The sequence below is a fragment of the Diaphorina citri genome, unplaced genomic scaffold (genome assembly GCF_000475195.1).
Source record: "Diaphorina citri unplaced genomic scaffold, Diaci psyllid genome assembly version 1.1 scaffold47, whole genome shotgun sequence".
Taxonomy (NCBI): Eukaryota; Metazoa; Arthropoda; class Insecta; order Hemiptera; family Psyllidae; genus Diaphorina; species Diaphorina citri.
Genome location: NW_007377484.1, coordinates 112673 through 131985, shown reverse-complemented (window position 1 = coordinate 131985; position 19313 = coordinate 112673). Strand labels below are relative to the sequence as shown.

General features: G+C 40.3%; 1 protein-coding gene across 1 annotated transcript in view; it reads right to left on the bottom strand.

Annotated features, from left to right (window-relative positions):
• LOC103515099 (dynein heavy chain 7, axonemal-like) overlaps nucleotides 1-19313 on the bottom strand; it is a 45841-nt gene that overhangs the window by 15062 nt on the left and 11466 nt on the right. Inside the window, exons 22-37 of the mRNA XM_026827725.1 lie at nucleotides 17585-17716; nucleotides 17063-17287; nucleotides 16155-16352; nucleotides 15764-15887; nucleotides 14736-14911; nucleotides 14361-14509; nucleotides 8439-8586; nucleotides 7712-7927; nucleotides 7042-7214; nucleotides 4702-4957; nucleotides 4088-4387; nucleotides 3552-3781; nucleotides 2927-3107; nucleotides 1677-1904; nucleotides 1139-1361; nucleotides 221-562 (exon numbers count right to left, since the gene is read on the bottom strand). Coding sequence (XP_026683526.1) covers nucleotides 221-562; nucleotides 1139-1361; nucleotides 1677-1904; nucleotides 2927-3107; nucleotides 3552-3781; nucleotides 4088-4387; nucleotides 4702-4957; nucleotides 7042-7214; nucleotides 7712-7927; nucleotides 8439-8586; nucleotides 14361-14509; nucleotides 14736-14911; nucleotides 15764-15887; nucleotides 16155-16352; nucleotides 17063-17287; nucleotides 17585-17716 — 3301 coding nt within the window. The remainder of the gene's footprint in view (nucleotides 1-220; nucleotides 563-1138; nucleotides 1362-1676; nucleotides 1905-2926; nucleotides 3108-3551; nucleotides 3782-4087; nucleotides 4388-4701; nucleotides 4958-7041; nucleotides 7215-7711; nucleotides 7928-8438; nucleotides 8587-14360; nucleotides 14510-14735; nucleotides 14912-15763; nucleotides 15888-16154; nucleotides 16353-17062; nucleotides 17288-17584; nucleotides 17717-19313) is intronic.

Here is a 19313-nt window from a genome sequence, read left to right as displayed (position 1 = left end):
TTTACTAGCTTAAATTCTACTACTTGTTCCCTTCTACTAAAGTAACCTCTTGTTTGGGGTGCAATAATCCTTCATACTGGTAATTTCGTCAGAAAAGACCCTCATTTCAATATAATATTGTAATGTAGAATACCTCTTTCTCTATTTCGTCCCTTTCCCGTGAAACGGAAATAATATTACTCCTCGCTACCTAACGGTGAGCTAATATTACTTATCGCACCTGTCAGTTGATAATACTTCTCGTTCAACATTTTGGCTGTGCTCGACCATCGTTCCTTCTCTCCGCCCAGCTTCCCAATCAGATCTTCCGCCCTCTGCTTCTTCTTCACGCAGAGGTCCAACTCGTCCTGTAAGTCCTTCAACTCTTTCTTCTTGGCGTCCAAGGTGTTCTGCAACTTCTGCAGCTTTTCCTGTACGATCCGATTCTGCTCCTGTTTCTCGTGTAACGCCGACATGGCCAGTTGAAGCTTTTCCTCGGCCTGACGAAGAGCTTCTTTTTTGGGTCCGACAATTTTGGCCACCTTGTCGTACTTGCAGATTGCGATGACCCATTTGCACAGACCTGCGCAATCGGGAGACAAAGAAAACGGCAAAGTCACATACTTTCTTAAAATGGATTAAAAAAAAAAATCGAAACGTCTATTTCCGAGTGACATTTTTGTTTTAAATTTTACGTTATTTTGTAATCAAGAGGCCATCTACTCAACTCCATTAATATTAATTTGCAAATGATCTTGGTTGTTTAAACTAAAGTAATAAAAATTTTGTTCGTGATGTGATGTGATTTGGTAGAAGGGAGGATGTGGAAGGTAATTGAAATATCAGGAATGTTTTAACTTTTCGTTCTTTTAAGTAATAGCAAGGGTTCTCCCTACTTTTAAAGAATAAGCACAAGTCCTCACAATGGTTGATGCGGTTCAGGACGAGCCAATTAAACATGGCTAGAGACCATCACCCCGGTATATGGCAGATACAAAAAGATATCTTTTCTTTACTCTGCCAACACCATTCGGCGAAAGCTAAAACCGCAACAACAACAACAACAACAACAACAACATACAGGGAAAAAGCTCAAAAAGAACCAGCGCTTCTCACGACTTTACCTTTAGCTACAGGTCGCTATTTTATTTTCACAAACCTTCTGCAGCGGTTGAAGATTTCTTCACAACTTCTGGATCAAAATCCTCACGGGAGAGAAATTCGTCCTCCAGCCTCTTGATAACGGCCGCTGGAACATTGTCCTTGTTAAAATTGGTGAGACCTTCGAGGAATTTGATGTCACCCAATAGTTTTTTCGATGGTCCCCAATAATCTTCAACTAGCTGCCCCCCGGCATCTGGCACTCGCTCCGATTTGACCCCCTGGATATTGGAAACATTTTAAAATCAATAAAGAAAACACGGAAATGATATCTAATGCCTTGTTCTATGTCCTGGTTTTCCGGACTAGTCTCATTTAATAATCTAATGCCTTGTTCTATGTCCTAGTTTTCCGGACTAGTTATACCTTGATTGTTATTATTATTTTATTATTATTATTTTTATATATATATACAATTATTTTTAGCTTATCCCAAAGTAACCCTTCTCTACAGAGGTCAATACACAATTTTATTCAAGAGGTGTTCTACCAATGTCGATAATTTTCACAAATTCCACACCGTTCTGTTTTCTTACTTTGAGGATGCACACGGCTTTCATCACCAACTTGACAATGTCAGGAGGGCTCTTCATTGTTTTCACCACAGTGATATCATTCGATGTCAGAGTGTTCAGGGCGGCTTCAGCTGCCTCCAGAATGGGAATAGCTTCAGACAGGATCTCCTCACATTCACTCTTCATTGCCTGAGCTGCCAGAGCCTGCTCATTAGCCACCTCCTCATCCTTCTTCACACCTTCCGCAACCTGTAGAGGGAAATGAATGGATTATAATATTATTTCCGCTTATGGAAGCTGTCTGCAACACTCTTCATTGCCTGAGCTGCCAGAGCCTGCTCATTAGCCACCTCCTCATCCTTCTTCACACCTTCCGCAACCTGTAGAGGGAAATGCATGGATTATAATATTATTTCCGCTTATGGAAGCTGTCTGCAAAATTTGAGCGACCTGTGGCTAAAGGTAAAGTCGTGAGAAGCGCTGGTTCTTTTTGAGCTTTTTCCCTGTATGTTGTTGTTGTTGTTGTTGTAGCGGTTTTAGCTTTCGCCGAATGGTGTTGGCAGAGTAAAGAAAAGATATCTTTTTGTATCTGCCATATACCGGGGTGATAGTCTCTAGCCATGTTTAATTGGCTCGTCCTGAACCGCATCAACCATTGTGAGGACTTGTGCTTATTCTTTAAAAGTAGGGAGAACCCTTTAAAACTGCCAGCTAGCTAGGCTGGTTAGGGTTAGCTGTTCTCCTCCCTTTCTATAGTGCCACAGCCTTACCATCGTGAGGACTTGTGCTTATTCTTTAAAAGTAGGGAGAACCCTTTAAAACTGCCAGCTAGCTAGGCTGGTTAGGGTTAGCTGTTAGTTCTCCTCCCTTTCTATAGTGCCACAGCCATTTTTTCCTGTATAGCCCTAGATAGCGGAACTTTGGTCGGGCATAACGGTCGAACCGAATCTGGAAACAGGGTCCAAGGATATTTTTACTTTTTGATCTACACAATTTATCGAATCCCTGTGCCAAGTTCGAGCGACTTTGGCTGAAATTTAAAGGCCTGAGAATTGTGAACTCTTTTTGACCGTTTTCATAATTTTGGAGTTATATAGCGGCCGAGCCCTACATTTTTTGAGCTCTGGCCCGCGGACACTTTTGATCATCATTAATTAAAGAAGCTGTCTGTACAATTTGAGCGACCTGTGGCTAAAGGTACAGTCGTGAGAAATTTTGCAGTCGGGGGAATAGATATGAAATCGAGGGAATCGCCTGCTGTCCGAACTTACAATAGCAGCCTCCGCGGATTCTTTCTCCACGGTCACCATGAGCTCCTTGATATTAGCTGCGGATACCATTAGAAATGGCTGCAGGTATTCAATTTCCTCGCGCATTACGGCGATTTGGGACGCGGCTTTGTCAAGTTTCTCCAAACCGACGGTGTATCGGTTCTTGCCGTTCAACACTTCCCTGGGGAAAAATAGATAGTGAAAGTATCGAATTATTTTTATTGATAATTTTTATTGATTTATTGATAATTTTTATTATTTTTATTGATAAGGGTCGTTTATAGTTCAGCCCTTTTATCTTTTCTTTCATCAGATTTTTTTTTTAACTCATGTAGGTACCTATTAGTAATGTTAGTCCCAAACCGACGGTGTATCGGTTCTTGCCGTTCAACACTTCCCTGGGGAAAAATAGATAGTGAAAGTATCGAATTATTTTTATTGATAAGGGTCGTTTATAGTTCAGCCCTTTTATCTTTTCTTTCATCAGATTTTTTTTTAACTCATGTAGGTACCTATTAGTAATATTAGTGAAACATGAAACAGGTACATATGTATCTCCTCCGTACATGAGAATTATGAAAAGCCCCTACAACTAAGCCTCAGTTAATACATGGTTAATACATACTCTTGCTTGACTTTCAGCAGTTGTTTGAAGGTCGAAATGAGCTCCAAGTACGAGGTGGGTGTCACGTACACGTGTCGAGATGTTTTCACTAGAAACTCGTCCGAGAGATTCTGTGTAGACACGTGGAAATTCTGGCACATGTCGATGGAAATCTGGCGTTCTGCTTCGGACAGTTCTACTTCGTTGAGAAACCGAGTGGCCACAGCCAGCAGAGCATCTGGGGGCCATGGCTGAAAATGAAATGCAATACAACAGTGAGAAAAAATGTCCAACTTTGTGTCACCCTAAGGGCTGATTCAGAGGTTGATGAAAAATGCCGACCCTGTCTGAACATGGGAATAGGCGAAGAAAAATAAGAAGAGGAGCGTTTTGTGTCACCAGGAATAGTTCCATACTAAAGAAAGGGCGACGATGACTTCAGCACTCTCGTATTCTCTTACAAAACTAGAGTAGACAAAGAGAATTTCCATCTCACGAAAAAGCTATTCAATGAACAACCGACTAATACATATGTGAACGAATATGTACCAACTTGCCTGAAACCAATCGATTGTACAGCAATTGACGATGGCCGGAAATTTCCTGATCCTATTTCGGAATCCATCGCCAATCAGAGAGAACGCTAAGCAGATATGGAGCTGTTCTTTCACCGTATCCACAAAAAATTTGAACAAAGCCATCATGGTACCATCTGTCTGCATGGATTTGTCTTTCTGCCGGTCAATGACACCCATCTTTTCGCAGATTTCGGCCTTCTCATCCGAAGCAAATATGTTGGGAACCTCTCCGGAATTCAAAAGATTGCTCAAATCTTCCACCATAGATTCGTCAGTAATCTGAAAGTAAGTAAGTTTAATTTATTTCAAGAAAGATGTAAACTATATGTGCTCTTTTCCTTTCTGTCTACTGTCCTAAACGACTCAATACTATTTCCTAGCTATTATTGCATTTTTATTATTTGTGAGAGAAAGTAGACTTTAAGTCCATACGATACCTGGGAGTCACAAAACAAGAACACCAAATGCCGATCACTTGCTGTCGATTTCCTTTTCCTTTCTGTCTACTGTCCTAAACGACTCAATACTATTTCCTAGCTATTATTGCATTTTTATTATTTGTGAGAGAAAGTAGACTTAAGTCCATACGATACCTGGGAGTCACAAAACAAGAACACCAAATGCCGATCACTTGCTGTCGATTTCTTCAGCGCGGCCTTAATGTCATCATACCACTCGACCTTGCCGTAATTCTTCGTCATTTCCACTTGGAATAGACCGTAATCCGAAACATGAGCCGCTAAACGGGTCAGTGATTGTCGACCTGAGCCGCCCACACCAATCAAGAGGGCGTGACCACGAGGTTGTTTCAAAATGCGACAAATTCTCGATAAATGTTCAATGGCGAATCTGAAAAGAACCCAAACAGTAAGGGGAAGTGAGGTTGGAGTGAGTGACCGTTTCGGCATCTTGTAGAATCTGGATACACTCAACCTTGTTCAAGAAAGATTTAAAACTTGCATTTCGTAGGTGATTAACTGATTTTAATCATTTAATTTAATAATTTGATTTTAATGTGTAAATCAGTTATTCTTTTACTACCGTATTAGATTCACAAACCAGGTATGCGGGAGTTAAGTTTTTATTTTCACTTACGAGTCGTTTGATAAGGTCGTGGACTCGGATACTTCTTCTTGGTATGAAAAGAATCTGGATACACTCAACCTTGTTCAAGAAAGATTTAAAACTTGCATTTCGTAGGTGATTAACTGATTTTAATCATTTAATTTAATTTAATAATTTGATTTTAATGTGTAAATCAGTTATCCTTTTACTACCGTATTAGATTCACAAACCAGGTATGCGGGATTGTTAAGTTTTTATTTTCACCTACGAGTCGTTTGATAAGTTCGTGGACTCGGATACTTCTTCTTGGTATGAAGCCCAAATTTAGGTGCCACTGCAAAGTACGTATGTGTTGTTTTAGGAAGGTACACCAAGTTTCATAACATTCCTATTATTAGCCTTTGATTCACAGCTATCGATTGATGACGAGTTTGATAGGCTTTTTATAATGGATAATTCTGAGGTGCAGGCAGTGATTTTCATGGACAGAAATTTCCAAATTTAAATTCAATATTAGTTCAGTATAAAAGCATATTCAAACAAGATATATCATAAGTACCGTCGCAGGTGAAGCGACTTCTAGATCTTGGGGTTCAAAGATCAAACTGGTGGTTGGAGCGAGAGCAATAATCTCTCCGGACATCAAGCACAACTTCTTGTTGTCATCCAGGACACTGTTCATGTTCTCAATCCAAATGGCATCCACAGGACCATCGAAGATGAGCCACTTCCGGTTCTCGTTCTGTGACATGGCGAACTGTCGATAGCTGACGGCCAGAATACCATCCGACCACTCGTGAGAGACGGCATCAAATTGCCCGTACAACTGACCCATTGTGATGGACTTGGGATTGATAACGATTATCTCGACTTTGTGTTCACCCAGTTCTCCCTGGAAATAATCAAATAGCTCTGAGAACACTAGTAGTTACCTTCCTCTAATCAGTAGACAGTAGATACCCAGAGTGGTAAAGGTTGTATAAGAACCCGTTTGAAGTGGGAAATCAAAATATTTTACATTTCAAGAGGGATGTAATGACCGTTTATATGACTTACCCACTCTTCTATGAGTTGCAAAGCTTCTGAAAGCATTCGGTAGGCGCAGGTTTTGCCAGCAAACGAGAGGCCCACGATCATGAAGCCCCATCGTACAATCATCATTTCGTAGATCTGCTGAATCTTCTCCAGGAAGAATGGCGTAACTTGGAGATTGGCTTTCTCGCAGACCTCACGAACTGCTTTGTTGAGAATGGTGTAGTCGGTTTCTGGCAGTTCAATGCCCGGAAACAAATCCGAAGTGATGCCATGAAGTAAACGGATGTGAGAATATTTTCAGTATTAGTTCAATGTTCTGTTCAAAGTTCGGGTTGACTTCAGATACAATGTTACTAGGTACTATGGGTAGTGGATACTGGAAAAGCTGTTTTCTGGAGGTCCTGGGCCCACGCGGCCTGTCACGGTAAGGTACTTTAAGTTAACAGGCTCAATTATCTGTGGCTTAATTTACCTGTATGACTCTGGCAAAATCTCGCAAGTTGAACAGATAATGAGACTTGGTTGGGGTGGGCAGGAGATTCAATAAGCTCTCTTTGAAGATGTGCAGCGTAGCTTGCACCAGTTGCTCGATACAAGGGTCGAACTCCTTGCTGAAACCCCTGTGATGCAGAATCAAAATGACAAAGTAATGCTAGCTTTGATTCACAGCTATCGATTGATGACGAGTTTGATAGGCTTTTTATAATGGATAATTCTGAGGTGCAGGCAGTGATTATTTTTTTTGAGGGCAAACCAGGAGTGGCAGCGCGGCACTTCGAACTCTTTACGTTCGCGCCTCCTAGAACGCTTGATTGTACAACTTTATATTTTACCTGAACAGTACAAGGTTCATTGGTTTCTTGCTCATATTGTTAAACTCGGTGAGGTATCGCTCTACGATGGTTCTCAGGTCCTCCAGATTGGTCACCTCCATGTAATTTCTTTGGTCCGCCTTCGGATTGGCGAAATCGCAGTAGATCAAATTCCGTAGTTCGTACTCTCCCACCTTTAGAGAAAGAAAAGCTTTACAACAGGCTTTAACATGTTATCCCTCTTTTACGAGTATGAGTTGATCATTACTAGCGCCATATCTGTACAGAAATCTTGGCTAGAGACCATGAAACTCCCTTCGGTGCAGCTACACCGCTACAACAACATGTGTGATTTTTTTCGCTACTCTTTTAAAATACGAGTAGTTACTGAGTAGTCCTCACGAAGCTGAGTGCACACCGTATTCAAAGCACTTAACCGAATAACGTCGACTCTGCCGGAAATCGAAATCGGGGCCTCCGGTGTGAAAGAAGCCTAATCTGGAGTAGTTACTGAGTAGTCCTCACGAAGCTGAGTGCACACCGTATTCAAAGCACTTAACCGAATAACGTCGACTCTGCCGGAAATCGATATCGGGGCCTCCGGTGTGAAAGAAGCCTAATCTAATACCCACTCGGCCATGGATATAGCTCATTAAGTTGATAAAGAACTAGGGAGTCATTTTATACTAACAGGTTCCGTTGAGTTGGCTTCCTTCAAGTTGGCAAACAGTTGATTCATGTCTTCTTGCAGGAACTTTTCCACCGTATATTTGAGCGTATTGAACAGCCATAGTCTATCATCTGAATCGACAAGTCTATCGTAATAGACGCGAAGTACTTCATGCACCCAGAGTCTCTTCATGGATAGCAAACTTTCAATGGCTTCTGGCACAGACAGCAACACGCCCTGTGGACAGAAAGAAAAGCGGCGAATCTGTAATTTACCATCCTGTAAAGAAGCTTTCGGGCAATATTTCTCGTGACCATTTTAATGTCTACGTATGTACTTGGCATGGTTTTTTCTTAGATAAAGGTACCTGTTTTGATTGATCCTTTGCACTCGTCTGCCAACTTTCAATCACATTAAATAACGAATACTTTTAACCAAGAAAAGCGGCGAATCTGTAATTTACCATCCTGTAAAGAAGCTTTCGGGCAATATTTCTCGTGACCATTTTAATGTCTACGTATGTATTTGGCATGGTTTTTTCTTAGATAAAGGTACCTGTTTTGATTGATCCTTTGCACTCGTCTGCCAACGTTCAATCACATTAAATAACGGATACTTTTAACTGGATGGAAATCGCACAAGATAGAGGAGAGTGGAAAAGCTGTTTTCTGGAGGTCCTGGGCCCACGCGGCCTGTCACGGTAAGGTACTTTAAGTTAACAGGATCAATTATCTGTGGCTTGATTTACCTGTATGACTCTGGCAAAATCTCGCAAGTTGAACAGATAATGAGACTTGGTTGGGGTGGGCAGAAGATTCAATAAGCTCTCTTTGAAGATGTGCAGCGTAGCTTGCACCAGTTGCTCAATACAAGGGTCGAACTCCTTGCTGAAACCCCTGTGATGCAGAATCAAAATGACAAAGTAATGCTAGTTTTCCTCAAAGAACGTGTTAATGCTCAACTCTCTTGAACCCATTTAATTAACATAAATGCACTAATGAACCTTAGTCTTTGGAAAACTCATTAGAGACGTGACATCGTAGATATTATCCAGGAATGAAAAATGTTCAGTTTCAAATGTTATGAATGGACTTCGTAGACATCCAGGAATAAAAAATCCCAGTTTCAAATAGCATGAATGGCTGTATTACCTTGTATCCAAATGCCAGAGCAGGATCTTGCTGAAGATGGTCACCATGGTGTCGTCATCAAATTTGTTAATGACGATCTGGTTGAAGTGACGAGAAAACCTAGGAGTGACAGTATTCCCGGTGCTGGGAGGGCCCATGGCACACATTAACTGGAAAAGAAAATGAGCTATAAATATCTACAATCCAGTGTTAAAAGACAAATTTAAATTTGTCTAACACCGCAAACACTGTACACCAACTACACCAGACTAGATTTAAGTGAAAATTCTCAAAGATCAAGTCAGCGCCTGTAAGCAAGAAAATTACATCAATATCTTCTTCATTAGATTACATTCATTAGCAATAGTAAAAACTACAGCAACATCAGTGGCATACCTGGATTTCAATAAGTTTGACTGCGACCACATCCTTCCTGTCATACCACATCCAGTGGTCCAACCATTGTCTCAGAATTTCAATAGGGGGCTGTGCTCCGAACTCTTCTTTGAGGGGCATGTTGACATCGTCCACAAACACCACACATCGCTTTCCAAGGGGAGGTCCGTATACTCCTGAAAGTCGACGGGCAGTATGTTATGACATTAATATTGTGAAGTTATTTCTTGATTAGCAAGTAAGCACGGATTTCTGGAGTGATTTAATTAAGTAAGTACGAGTGAATTACTTATATTCAACTGTAAATAATAATAATAACTTATTCTCCTCATTGCCAATGTCCACAATTGTGGATATCTCCTCTGTAGTCATAGAATACCAATCAAATTTTTACAGACGTAGTGAACAATGACCAAGTGAACAGAACAATGACGTAGTGAACGTAGTCTTGTAAATAAACAAACATTTACACTAAAGTATACTCTAGTGATAGAGAACATACCTTTCCGTCGTTTGTCCAGTTTGGACATGATGATATCTTGCGTTTGATTGGCCGAAGTTTGAGCCGAAAAGTTCATGATGAGAGGTTGCCATTGTTCAATGCTCAACTCTTTGAGGAGGAAATGCTGAAACCCAGAACGAAGTCGGCTATTACTTAAAGGAATGAAAAGTTAAAACATTTCTGATATTTCAATTACCTTCCACATCCTTCCTTCTACCAAATCACATCACATCACGAACAAAATTTTATCAATAAAGAGGTGCTCTATTAAACTGTTGGTATAATGGAAGAACTTGTTCTAAGCTGACAATCTAAATAAAGCACTTATATTTATATACCTTGAAAAGTATACAGAAACTGAAACAAACTTTTTGATGAAGAGAATACTCACGGTAATGTAGCAAGACTTGCCGGTCCCTGTTGGTCCAATGAACATGACCGGCTTCTGATGAGTGACCAGCAATTTCATGAGAGCAATGTTGCGCAGAGTTTCCTCAGTGGTGACAATGATCTGGTTGACCGGCATGTCCCGAGGAATAGCTGGGGCGCTGGCCAAATCGTCTGACCACGGTTTCCATCGGCCTTTACCCTAAGACGACAAAGGTGAGCCGAAATCAATTTTGTTATAATGGTAGTGGCTACTATACTCAGTCTGGCTGAGGGACTAAAAACAAAGGGTAGATCAGCGTCTAGCTAGGGGACTATAAACAGGGAGAAGACTAGCCACGGCCTTTACCCTAAGACGACAAAGGTGAGCCGAAATCAATTTTGTTATAATGGTAGTGGCTACTATACTCAGTCTGGCTGAGGGACTCAGTCTGGCTCAGACATATTTGGGTGTGGACCGGCAGTTTAGGTGGTACATATTGAACCTATCTATGCTCTGTGATTGTTAAATAGCGTATGCTCTCTTATCTTTTAGTCTCATTCGAGCAGGATAAATAACGTGAACCTATATTTTATTCTATCCATGTATTTCTCATCAAGTTGCACATTCATAGTTTGCTCCTTTATTAGATTCATTGTCTTTACTGTCGCATTTTTTGCTGTTCTTAGAGGGAAACCAAACCAAGTACACAATTTCGATCTAGACTCCAGTGTCTTTGATAAATGGGTAGATATTAGGCCCTCTTCTTGTCCTCTTTATCTTTGTCAATAGTACTGCCCATAATATGTCAAAATATATAAGACCTTGGTTAGACTGCAGGGGAAAAGGAATCTTCTTGTCCTCTTTATCTTTGTCAATAGTACTGCCCATAATATGTCAAAATATATAAGACCTTGGTTAGACTGCGGGGGAAAAGGGACTTTTCAGTCCTATCCCAGCAGAATAAACAAGGTATCTTCTATTCTTCTGTTATTATGTTATGTATTAAACATTACCCAAGTTAAGTTGGAGAGCACAGAACAATGTTCTGTAACACCTATCAGTCAAAGGTGTGATAACAAGTCGGGGAGAATTGCCAAGGTATTCGTAGCTGTAGGGGAGAGAAGCATTGATCATTCTGGTCATCATCAACTCTTCCTGAAACAGATGGACCGTAAAAATTATGAACCAACATAAGATGGCCAGTGAAAATTGCTTTTCTTATAATGAAACCAGTAGACGTGTTGACAACAATATTATCGAAAACAGTGGCTGAATTGACGAGGTACCTTTATTTTTTGTTCTTATAATGAAACCAGTAGACGTGTTGACAACAATATTATCGAAAACAGTGGCTGAATTGACGAGGTACCTTTATTTTTTGTTGTTTGTTAGGAATAACATTCTTTTGCCTCTTTGGACAAGTAGGGAACTTTTATCGTTTTCGACATTTTTTATCATATTCTACATGTTGAAATAAGTTAATTTCACTTATTCTAAGATATTATTCTGCATGTTGAAATAAGTTAAGGTTGGAAACGTTTTCTTTTATTGAATCCAAGGTTTACCTCTGCGTAGTATCTGAGTTGACACAACCACTGGAAATCGTTTTCATCGGATACAGGCACGGATACCAGATGCACCACCACATCCCTGGCGTGAACATCAATGACAACCAACGCTCCTGAAACAAAAGCTCATTCCATGAAACAACTAATACAACAACTATGTACCACAAGAGTTTACAGAGAAGGTCCATCACACAGAAAGTTGTGTCCAAACATAGTCGACCGGCCGTCGATCGACGAAGTGACTCTATGTTGTCGAGGCAGTGTGGACGGTTCAGTCGACATCCATCGACGGTCGGTCGACTATGTACGGACACACCTTTAGAGTTACATCGTGGACGAGAAAAACTTGTTTCAAAAGCGAAAAATGTAGGGACCGGTCTTCGCAAGTACCTGATATTTCATCGGTGTGGACGGTTCAGTCGACATCCATCGACGGTCGGTCGACTATGTACGGACACACCTTTAGAGTTACATCGTGGACGAGAAAAACTCGTTTCAAAAGCGAAAAATGTAGGGACCGGTCTTCGCAAGTACCTGATATTTCATCTACGAGTAATACCACTCACCCAAAGTGATTCTTGTTTGAGGCGGAAGTTTTCCACGAACGATCTCCACAATTTTGTTGATTTGAGCATTGCAAACATCCCGATAATGTGAAAGTCCTTTGGGATGGTTTGCGATGGCCTTGTGAACATCGGCAGTCCAATAGGCGCTTCCAACGCATAGCACTGTCTGACCAGGCCAATCCATGACCCATTCTTCGCGTTTCTTCTTCTTATAGGCTTCCATGGCATCATCCACCATCTGCAATTTTCAAGTGACAGTAAAAAGTTAATGCGAGTTCAACGACTGTTTAAAGAACGAGTCAATGTTCATTTTCAAAATTTCTATTACTTAAAACTACAGATGAGCCCCTTCTTCCCTTGGAATAGATCGGATCAATTTCCTAGTGTCTCTCAATCTCATTGAGATGGCGCGTATTATGGAGAACTGGATCTGGATTTGCAGGAAGTTTTTTACGTACCTACCCGAATTTCCATTACTTCTTTGACACCTTGTTTTTCATGTATTACCTTGAAGAACTTGCCCAGACCAATATAGTCCATGCTGTCGGAGCAGTTGAATACAATGCACAACTTGGCAACGGCTTTGGCAAGATCCTTGGTGGTTTCCGTTTTCCCCGTCCCTGCCGGACCTTCTGGAGCTCCGCCTGAAAGTGGAAAAGAGGCATGGAAAAAAAATCTATGAAAATTGGTTGTCATATCCCTTGTTTTTCTTACCTTGGCATACCCATAAATGAGACCTTGTTGCTGGGGTAAAGTGACTTTTTATTCTCATTCGAGCAGGGTAAATAAGGTGAACCTATATTCTATTCTATTAATGTATTTCTCATCATGTTGCACATTCATAGTTTGCTCCTTTATTAGATTCATTGTCTTAACTGTCGAATTTTTTGCTGTTCTTAGAGGGAAACCAAACCAAGTACACAATTTCGATCTAGACTTCAGTGTCTTGGAAAATGGGTAGATATTAGGCCCTCTATAGGTAAAACAATCTATCAGAATAAATCTTCTTGTCCTCTTTATCTTTGTCAATAGTACTGCCCATAATATGTCAAAATATATAAGACCTTGGTTAGACTGCGGGGGAAAAGCGAGGGATGTAATGACCGTTTATATGACTTACCCACTCTTCTATGAGTTGCAAAGCTTCTGAAAGCATTCGGTAGGCGCAGGTTTTGCCAGCAAACGAGAGGCCCACGATCATGAAGCCCCATCGTACAATCATCATTTCGTAGATCTGCTGAATCTTCTCCAGGAAGAATGGCGTAACTTGGAGATTGGCTTTCTCGCAGACCTCACGAACTGCTTTGTTGAGAATGGTGTAGTCGGTTTCTGGCAGTTCAATGCCCGGAAACAAATCCGAAGTGATGCCCTGAAGTAAATGGATGTGAGAATATTTTCAGTATTAGTTCAATGTTCTGTTCAAAGTTCGGGTTGACTTCAGATACAATGTTACTAGGTACTATGGGTAGTGGAAGTAGTCAATTCGCTTACTTGAAACAAGGGCAGATCGAAATTGAGAAATTTAGGCAGATTGACATCAATGATTGACTGCAACATAATAATGTCTTCATTTTCATCCGGGAACTTTAATTTCAAATTGCCTGCAGCAGTTAACACTGACTTTACAGCTCTCATGCCTGAAATGTTGAAAAAAATCCAATTTAAAATTTGATGGTCAATTGGTTATATTCTAGATTTTTACAGAATGAAAAAGCTATTTATATGAAGGGTCGCCGATCTTTTAAAGTCATAGATTAGAGTCATTTGGTAGATACTTGGGTTTGTTCGTTCAAAAAGTCGCGTATACATACCGTAGTCATAATGACTTTGAGACGACAGCTGTTCCGAGCACAGTTTATATGTGGCCACAATTTTGACCGCCAGGGGTCGCGCATTCACAAATCCACACGTAATGCTAGTTTTCCTCAAAGAACGTGTTAATGCTCAACTCTCTTGAACCCATTTAATTAACATAAATGCACTAATGAACCTTAGTCTTTGGAAAACTCATTAGAGACGTGACATCGTAGATATTATCCAGGAATGAAAAATGTTCAGTTTCAAATGTTATGAATGGACTTCGTAGACATCCAGGAATAAAAAATCCCAGTTTCAAATAGCATGAATGGCTGTATTACCTTGTATCCAAATGCCAGAGCAGGATCTTGCTGAAGATGGTCACCATGGTGTCGTCATCAAATTTGTTAATGACGATCTGGTTGAAGTGACGAGAAAACCTAGGAGTGACAGTATTCCCGGTGCTGGGAGGGCCCATGGCACACATTAACTGGAAAAGAAAATGAGCTATAAATATCTACAATCCAGTGTTAAAAGACAAATTTAAATTTGTCTAACACCGCAAACACTGTACACCAACTACACCAGACTAGATTTAAGTGAAAATTCTCAAAGATCAAGTCAGCGCCTGTAAGCAAGAAAATTACATCAATATCTTCTTCATTAGATTACATTCATTAGCAATAGTAAAAACTACAGCAACATCAGTGGCATACCTGGATTTCAATAAGTTTGACTGCGACCACATCCTTCCTGTCATACCACATCCAGTGGTCCAACCATTGTCTCAGAATTTCAATAGGGGGCTGTGCTCCGAACTCTTCTTTGAGGGGCATGTTGACATCGTCCACAAACACCACACATCGCTTTCCAAGGGGAGGTCCGTATACTCCTGAAAGTCGACGGGCAGTATGTTATGACATTAATATTGTGAAGTTATTTCTTGATTAGCAAGTAAGCACGGATTTCTGGAGTGATTTAATTAAGTAAGTACGAGTGAATTACTTATATTCAACTGTAAATAATAATAATAATAATAACTTATAATCGAATTCCGGTAAAGATACACAGAATACATTAAAGAACATACCTTTCCGTCGTTTGTCCAGTTTGGACATGATGATATCTTGCGTTTGATTGGCCGAAGTTTGAGCCGAAAAGTTCATGATGAGAGGTTGCCATTGTTCAATGCTCAACTCTTTGAGGAGGAAATGCTGAAACCCAGAACGAAGTCGGCTATTACTTAAAGGAATGAAAAGTTAAAACATTTCTGATATTTCAATTACCTTCCACATCCTTATTAGCAAGTAAGCACGGATTTCTGGAGTGATTTAATTAAGTAAGTACGAGTGAATTACTTATATTCAACTGTAAATAATAATAATAACTTATTCTCCTCATTGCCAATGTCCACAATTGTGGATATCTCCTCTGTAGTCATAGAATACCAATCAAATTTTTACAGACGTAGTGAACAATGACCAAGTGAACAGAACAATGACGTAGTGAACGTAGTCTTGTAAATAAACAAACATTTACACTAATAGTCATAGAATACCAATCAAATTTTTACAGACGTAGTGAACAATGACCAAGTGAACAGAACAATGACGTAGTGAACGTAGTCTTGTAGTAAATAAACAAACATATACACTAAAGTTATATTCAACTGTAAATAATAATAATAATAATAACTTATAATCGAATTCCGGTAAAGATACACAGAATACATTAAAGAACATACCTTTCCGTCGTTTGTCCAGTTTGGACATGATGATATCTTGCGTTTGATTGGCCGAAGTTTGAGCCGAAAAGTTCATGATGAGAGGTTGCCATTGTTCAATGCTCAACTCTTTGAGGAGGAAATGCTGAAACCCAGAACGAAGTCGGCTATTACTTAAAGGAATGAAAAGTTAAAACATTTCTGATATTTCAATTACCTTCCACATCCTTCCTTCTACCAAATCACATCACATCACGAACAAAATTTTATCAATAAAGAGGTGCTCTATTAAACTGTTGGTATAATGGAAGAACTTGTTCTAAGCTGACAATCTAAATAAAGCACTTATATTTATATACCTTGAAAAGTATACAGAAACTGAAACAAACTTTTTGATGAAGAGAATACTCACGGTAATGTAGCAAGACTTGCCGGTCCCTGTTGGTCCAATGAACATGACCGGCTTCTGATGAGTGACCAGCAATTTCATGAGAGCAATGTTGCGCAGAGTTTCCTCAGTGGTGACAATGATCTGGTTGACCGGCATGTCCCGAGGAATAGCTGGGGCGCTGGCCAAATCGTCTGACCACGGTTTCCATCGGCCTTTACCCTAAGACGACAAAGGTGAGCCGAAATCAATTTTGTTATAATGGTAGTGGCTACTATACTCAGTCTGGCTGAGGGACTCAGTCTGGCTCAGACATATTTGGGTGTGGACCGGCAGTTTAGGTGGTACATATTGAACCTATCTATGCTCTGTGATTGTTAAATAGCGTATGCTCTCTTATCTTTTTGATAAACCTACAATCTGTGGTCTTACCTCTTTGATAAATCTGTAATCGTACACCGTTCCCTGAGGTGGAACAGTGAACAGATATGGCTTGGCAGGTGGCTGACACAATTCTACCGGTAGCCCCAGACTCTCTCTTAAACTGGCAGGGAATTCTTTCTCCATAAGACCGTAGAGGAGGTTGCTGAAGTGGGGCTTGGTTTCAAACGTGAGACAGGCTCCCATTGACCAGAAAAGCGATCACTCTAAAACTGATTGAGAGGCCGACGACAAACGCCGACCCCATCTGAACATGGGAAAAGGCGAAGAAGAAGAAGAAGACGACGACGACGTCGAAGAAGACGACGAAGAAGATAGTGGCTACTATACTATCCCAAAGTTTAGTTTTTAAAGAAACTTTTGGATAGTAGACATATTTGGGTGTGGACCGGCAGTTTAGGTGATAGACATTGAACCTATCTACGCTCTGTGATTGTTAAATAGCGTATGCTCTCTTATCTTTTTGATAAACCTACAATCTGTGGTCTTACCTCTTTGATAAATCTGTAATCGTACACCGTTCCCTGAGGTGGAACAGTGAACAGATATGGCTTGGCAGGTGGCTGACACAATTCTACTGGTAGTCCCAGACTCTCTCTTAAACTGGCAGGGAATTCTTTCTCCATAAGACCGTAGAGGAGGTTGCTGAAGTGGGGCTTGGTTTCAAACGTGAGACAGGCTCCCATTGACCAGATGCAGGAGAAAAAGAAAATACCCTAGGCGTGAAAGAAAATAAATCGTCGAGTTATTGAACTATTTAACAACAGCCTACAAGTTAAGAACAGTTTTTTTTGACCAAACCGGGAGAAAAAGAAAATACCCTAGGCGTGAAAGAAAATAAATCGTCGAGTTATTGAACTATTTAACAACAGCCTACAAGTTAAGAACAGTCTTTTTTGACCAAACCGAAACAAAATTCACTGATGATAAAAAATTGAATCAGTTTGTTTATCCGCCTTTTATGAGTTCATCAATACTAACACAGCGCCGGATTAGTAAAGAAATTTACCTACCTCAAGCTGGGATCGAATATCCAAACTGGGATGTGTTTCATAGTATTTTTCATCGTTAAAATCATCTAGGAACGTGTCGAAGAGATTCAAGAGTGACCGAATCAGGTTTGAGTCCTGAGTGGGAAACATTTCCTGGAATGAAAGGGTCAACTTTAGTAAAGTTCAATTTTTTTCTACTTCTAAAATTCTAAAATATTGGACCCATTCTTCGCGTTTCTTCTTCTTATAGGCTTCCATGGCATCATCCACCATCTGCAATTTTCAAGTGACAGTAAAAAGTTAACTACTCCTGAGTGGGAAACATTTCCTGGAATGAAAGGGTCAACTTTAGTAAAGTTCAATTTTTTTCTACTTCTAAAATTCTAAAATATTGCCGTCTTACATAGTCGACGCCGTGGATGGACGAGGTGAATCTATGTTGTCGAGGCAGTGTACGGTTTCAGTCAACGTCGAATATGTGCGGACACAGCTTTCAATGTTTAAAGAATCATACTTGAAACCCCCTCCTAGTCTGCAGCAAACTTACTCTTCAAAACATAGTCGACGCCGTGGATGGACGAGGTGAATCTATGTTGTCGAGGCAGTGTACGGTTTCAGTCAACGTCGAATATGTGCGGACACAGGCTTTCAATGTTTAAAGAATCATATTTGAAACCCCCTCCTAGTCTGCAGCAAACTTACTCTTCAAAGCTATCTTCATATCATTACCCCCTGGTTTATTTACTGAGCACGAACCTTGTGGACACTTTTCTTCATTCCTTGTTCAAGTTGTAGGAGCCACTTTTCAACTTGTCCTCTGGCGGCGGCAGTGTTGATTTTATCCAACAGATCCACAACTTCTCCTTCAGCGGATCTCATAGCAACCACTTCTAATGCATCAGTAAAGTTCACTTTGGCAATGCCCTCGAAACATTTCTTAAGGTGAGGTTGAACCCTGAGAAAAAGACAGAAAATATTGGTCAGTCTTAGTCGCGTTTTGATATACGCAGGTCCACTCACAGAGAGGTCCATCCGGCCCTATTTGTCTCGGGCTTATGAGAGGTAAAGTCTGAAAGAATCTCTCTAGGAAGTCTGAGTGAGCTGAACTGAAAGGTAATGTCCTGAGAACCATACATTTCTGTGAACCCACCCAAACTTAATTGGGCCAAGTTTATGAAGCATACTTATCCTTTGAAACTTGAACCATATTTTGCTACGAACCTGGTTGGGTCTCGGGCTTATGAGAGGTAAAGTCTGAAAGAATCTCTCTAGGAAGTCTGAGTGAGCTGAACTGAAAGGTAATGTCCTGAGAACCATATATTTCTGTAAACCCACCCAAACTCAATTGAGCCAAGTTTATGAAGCATACTTATCCTCTGAAACTTGAACCATATTTTGCTACGAACCTGGTTGGAGGACTAGTACTACTGAGGTTAGTCTTCAGGACCGATAGAAGCTGAACTATTATTCAGTTTATGCTAATTTATTTGGCTACTTTTTTTTCTTTCTAAGTAGGCGCTTTAATCTTTTCTGGCTACCTTTGAAACAGCACTTTTACAAATTTTAATTTGAACACATTCGCATTGTCAAGCTTTATCTGCGCATATTTCACACAATTTACTTCCAATTTTCTGTTTGTTACATCGTGTGTATACCTCTTTGATAAGGGTTACTTTTACTTATGTACATACATAACCGGCATATGCACATGTTCCTATGTGTGAGGTAACAACTCACACAATTTACTTCC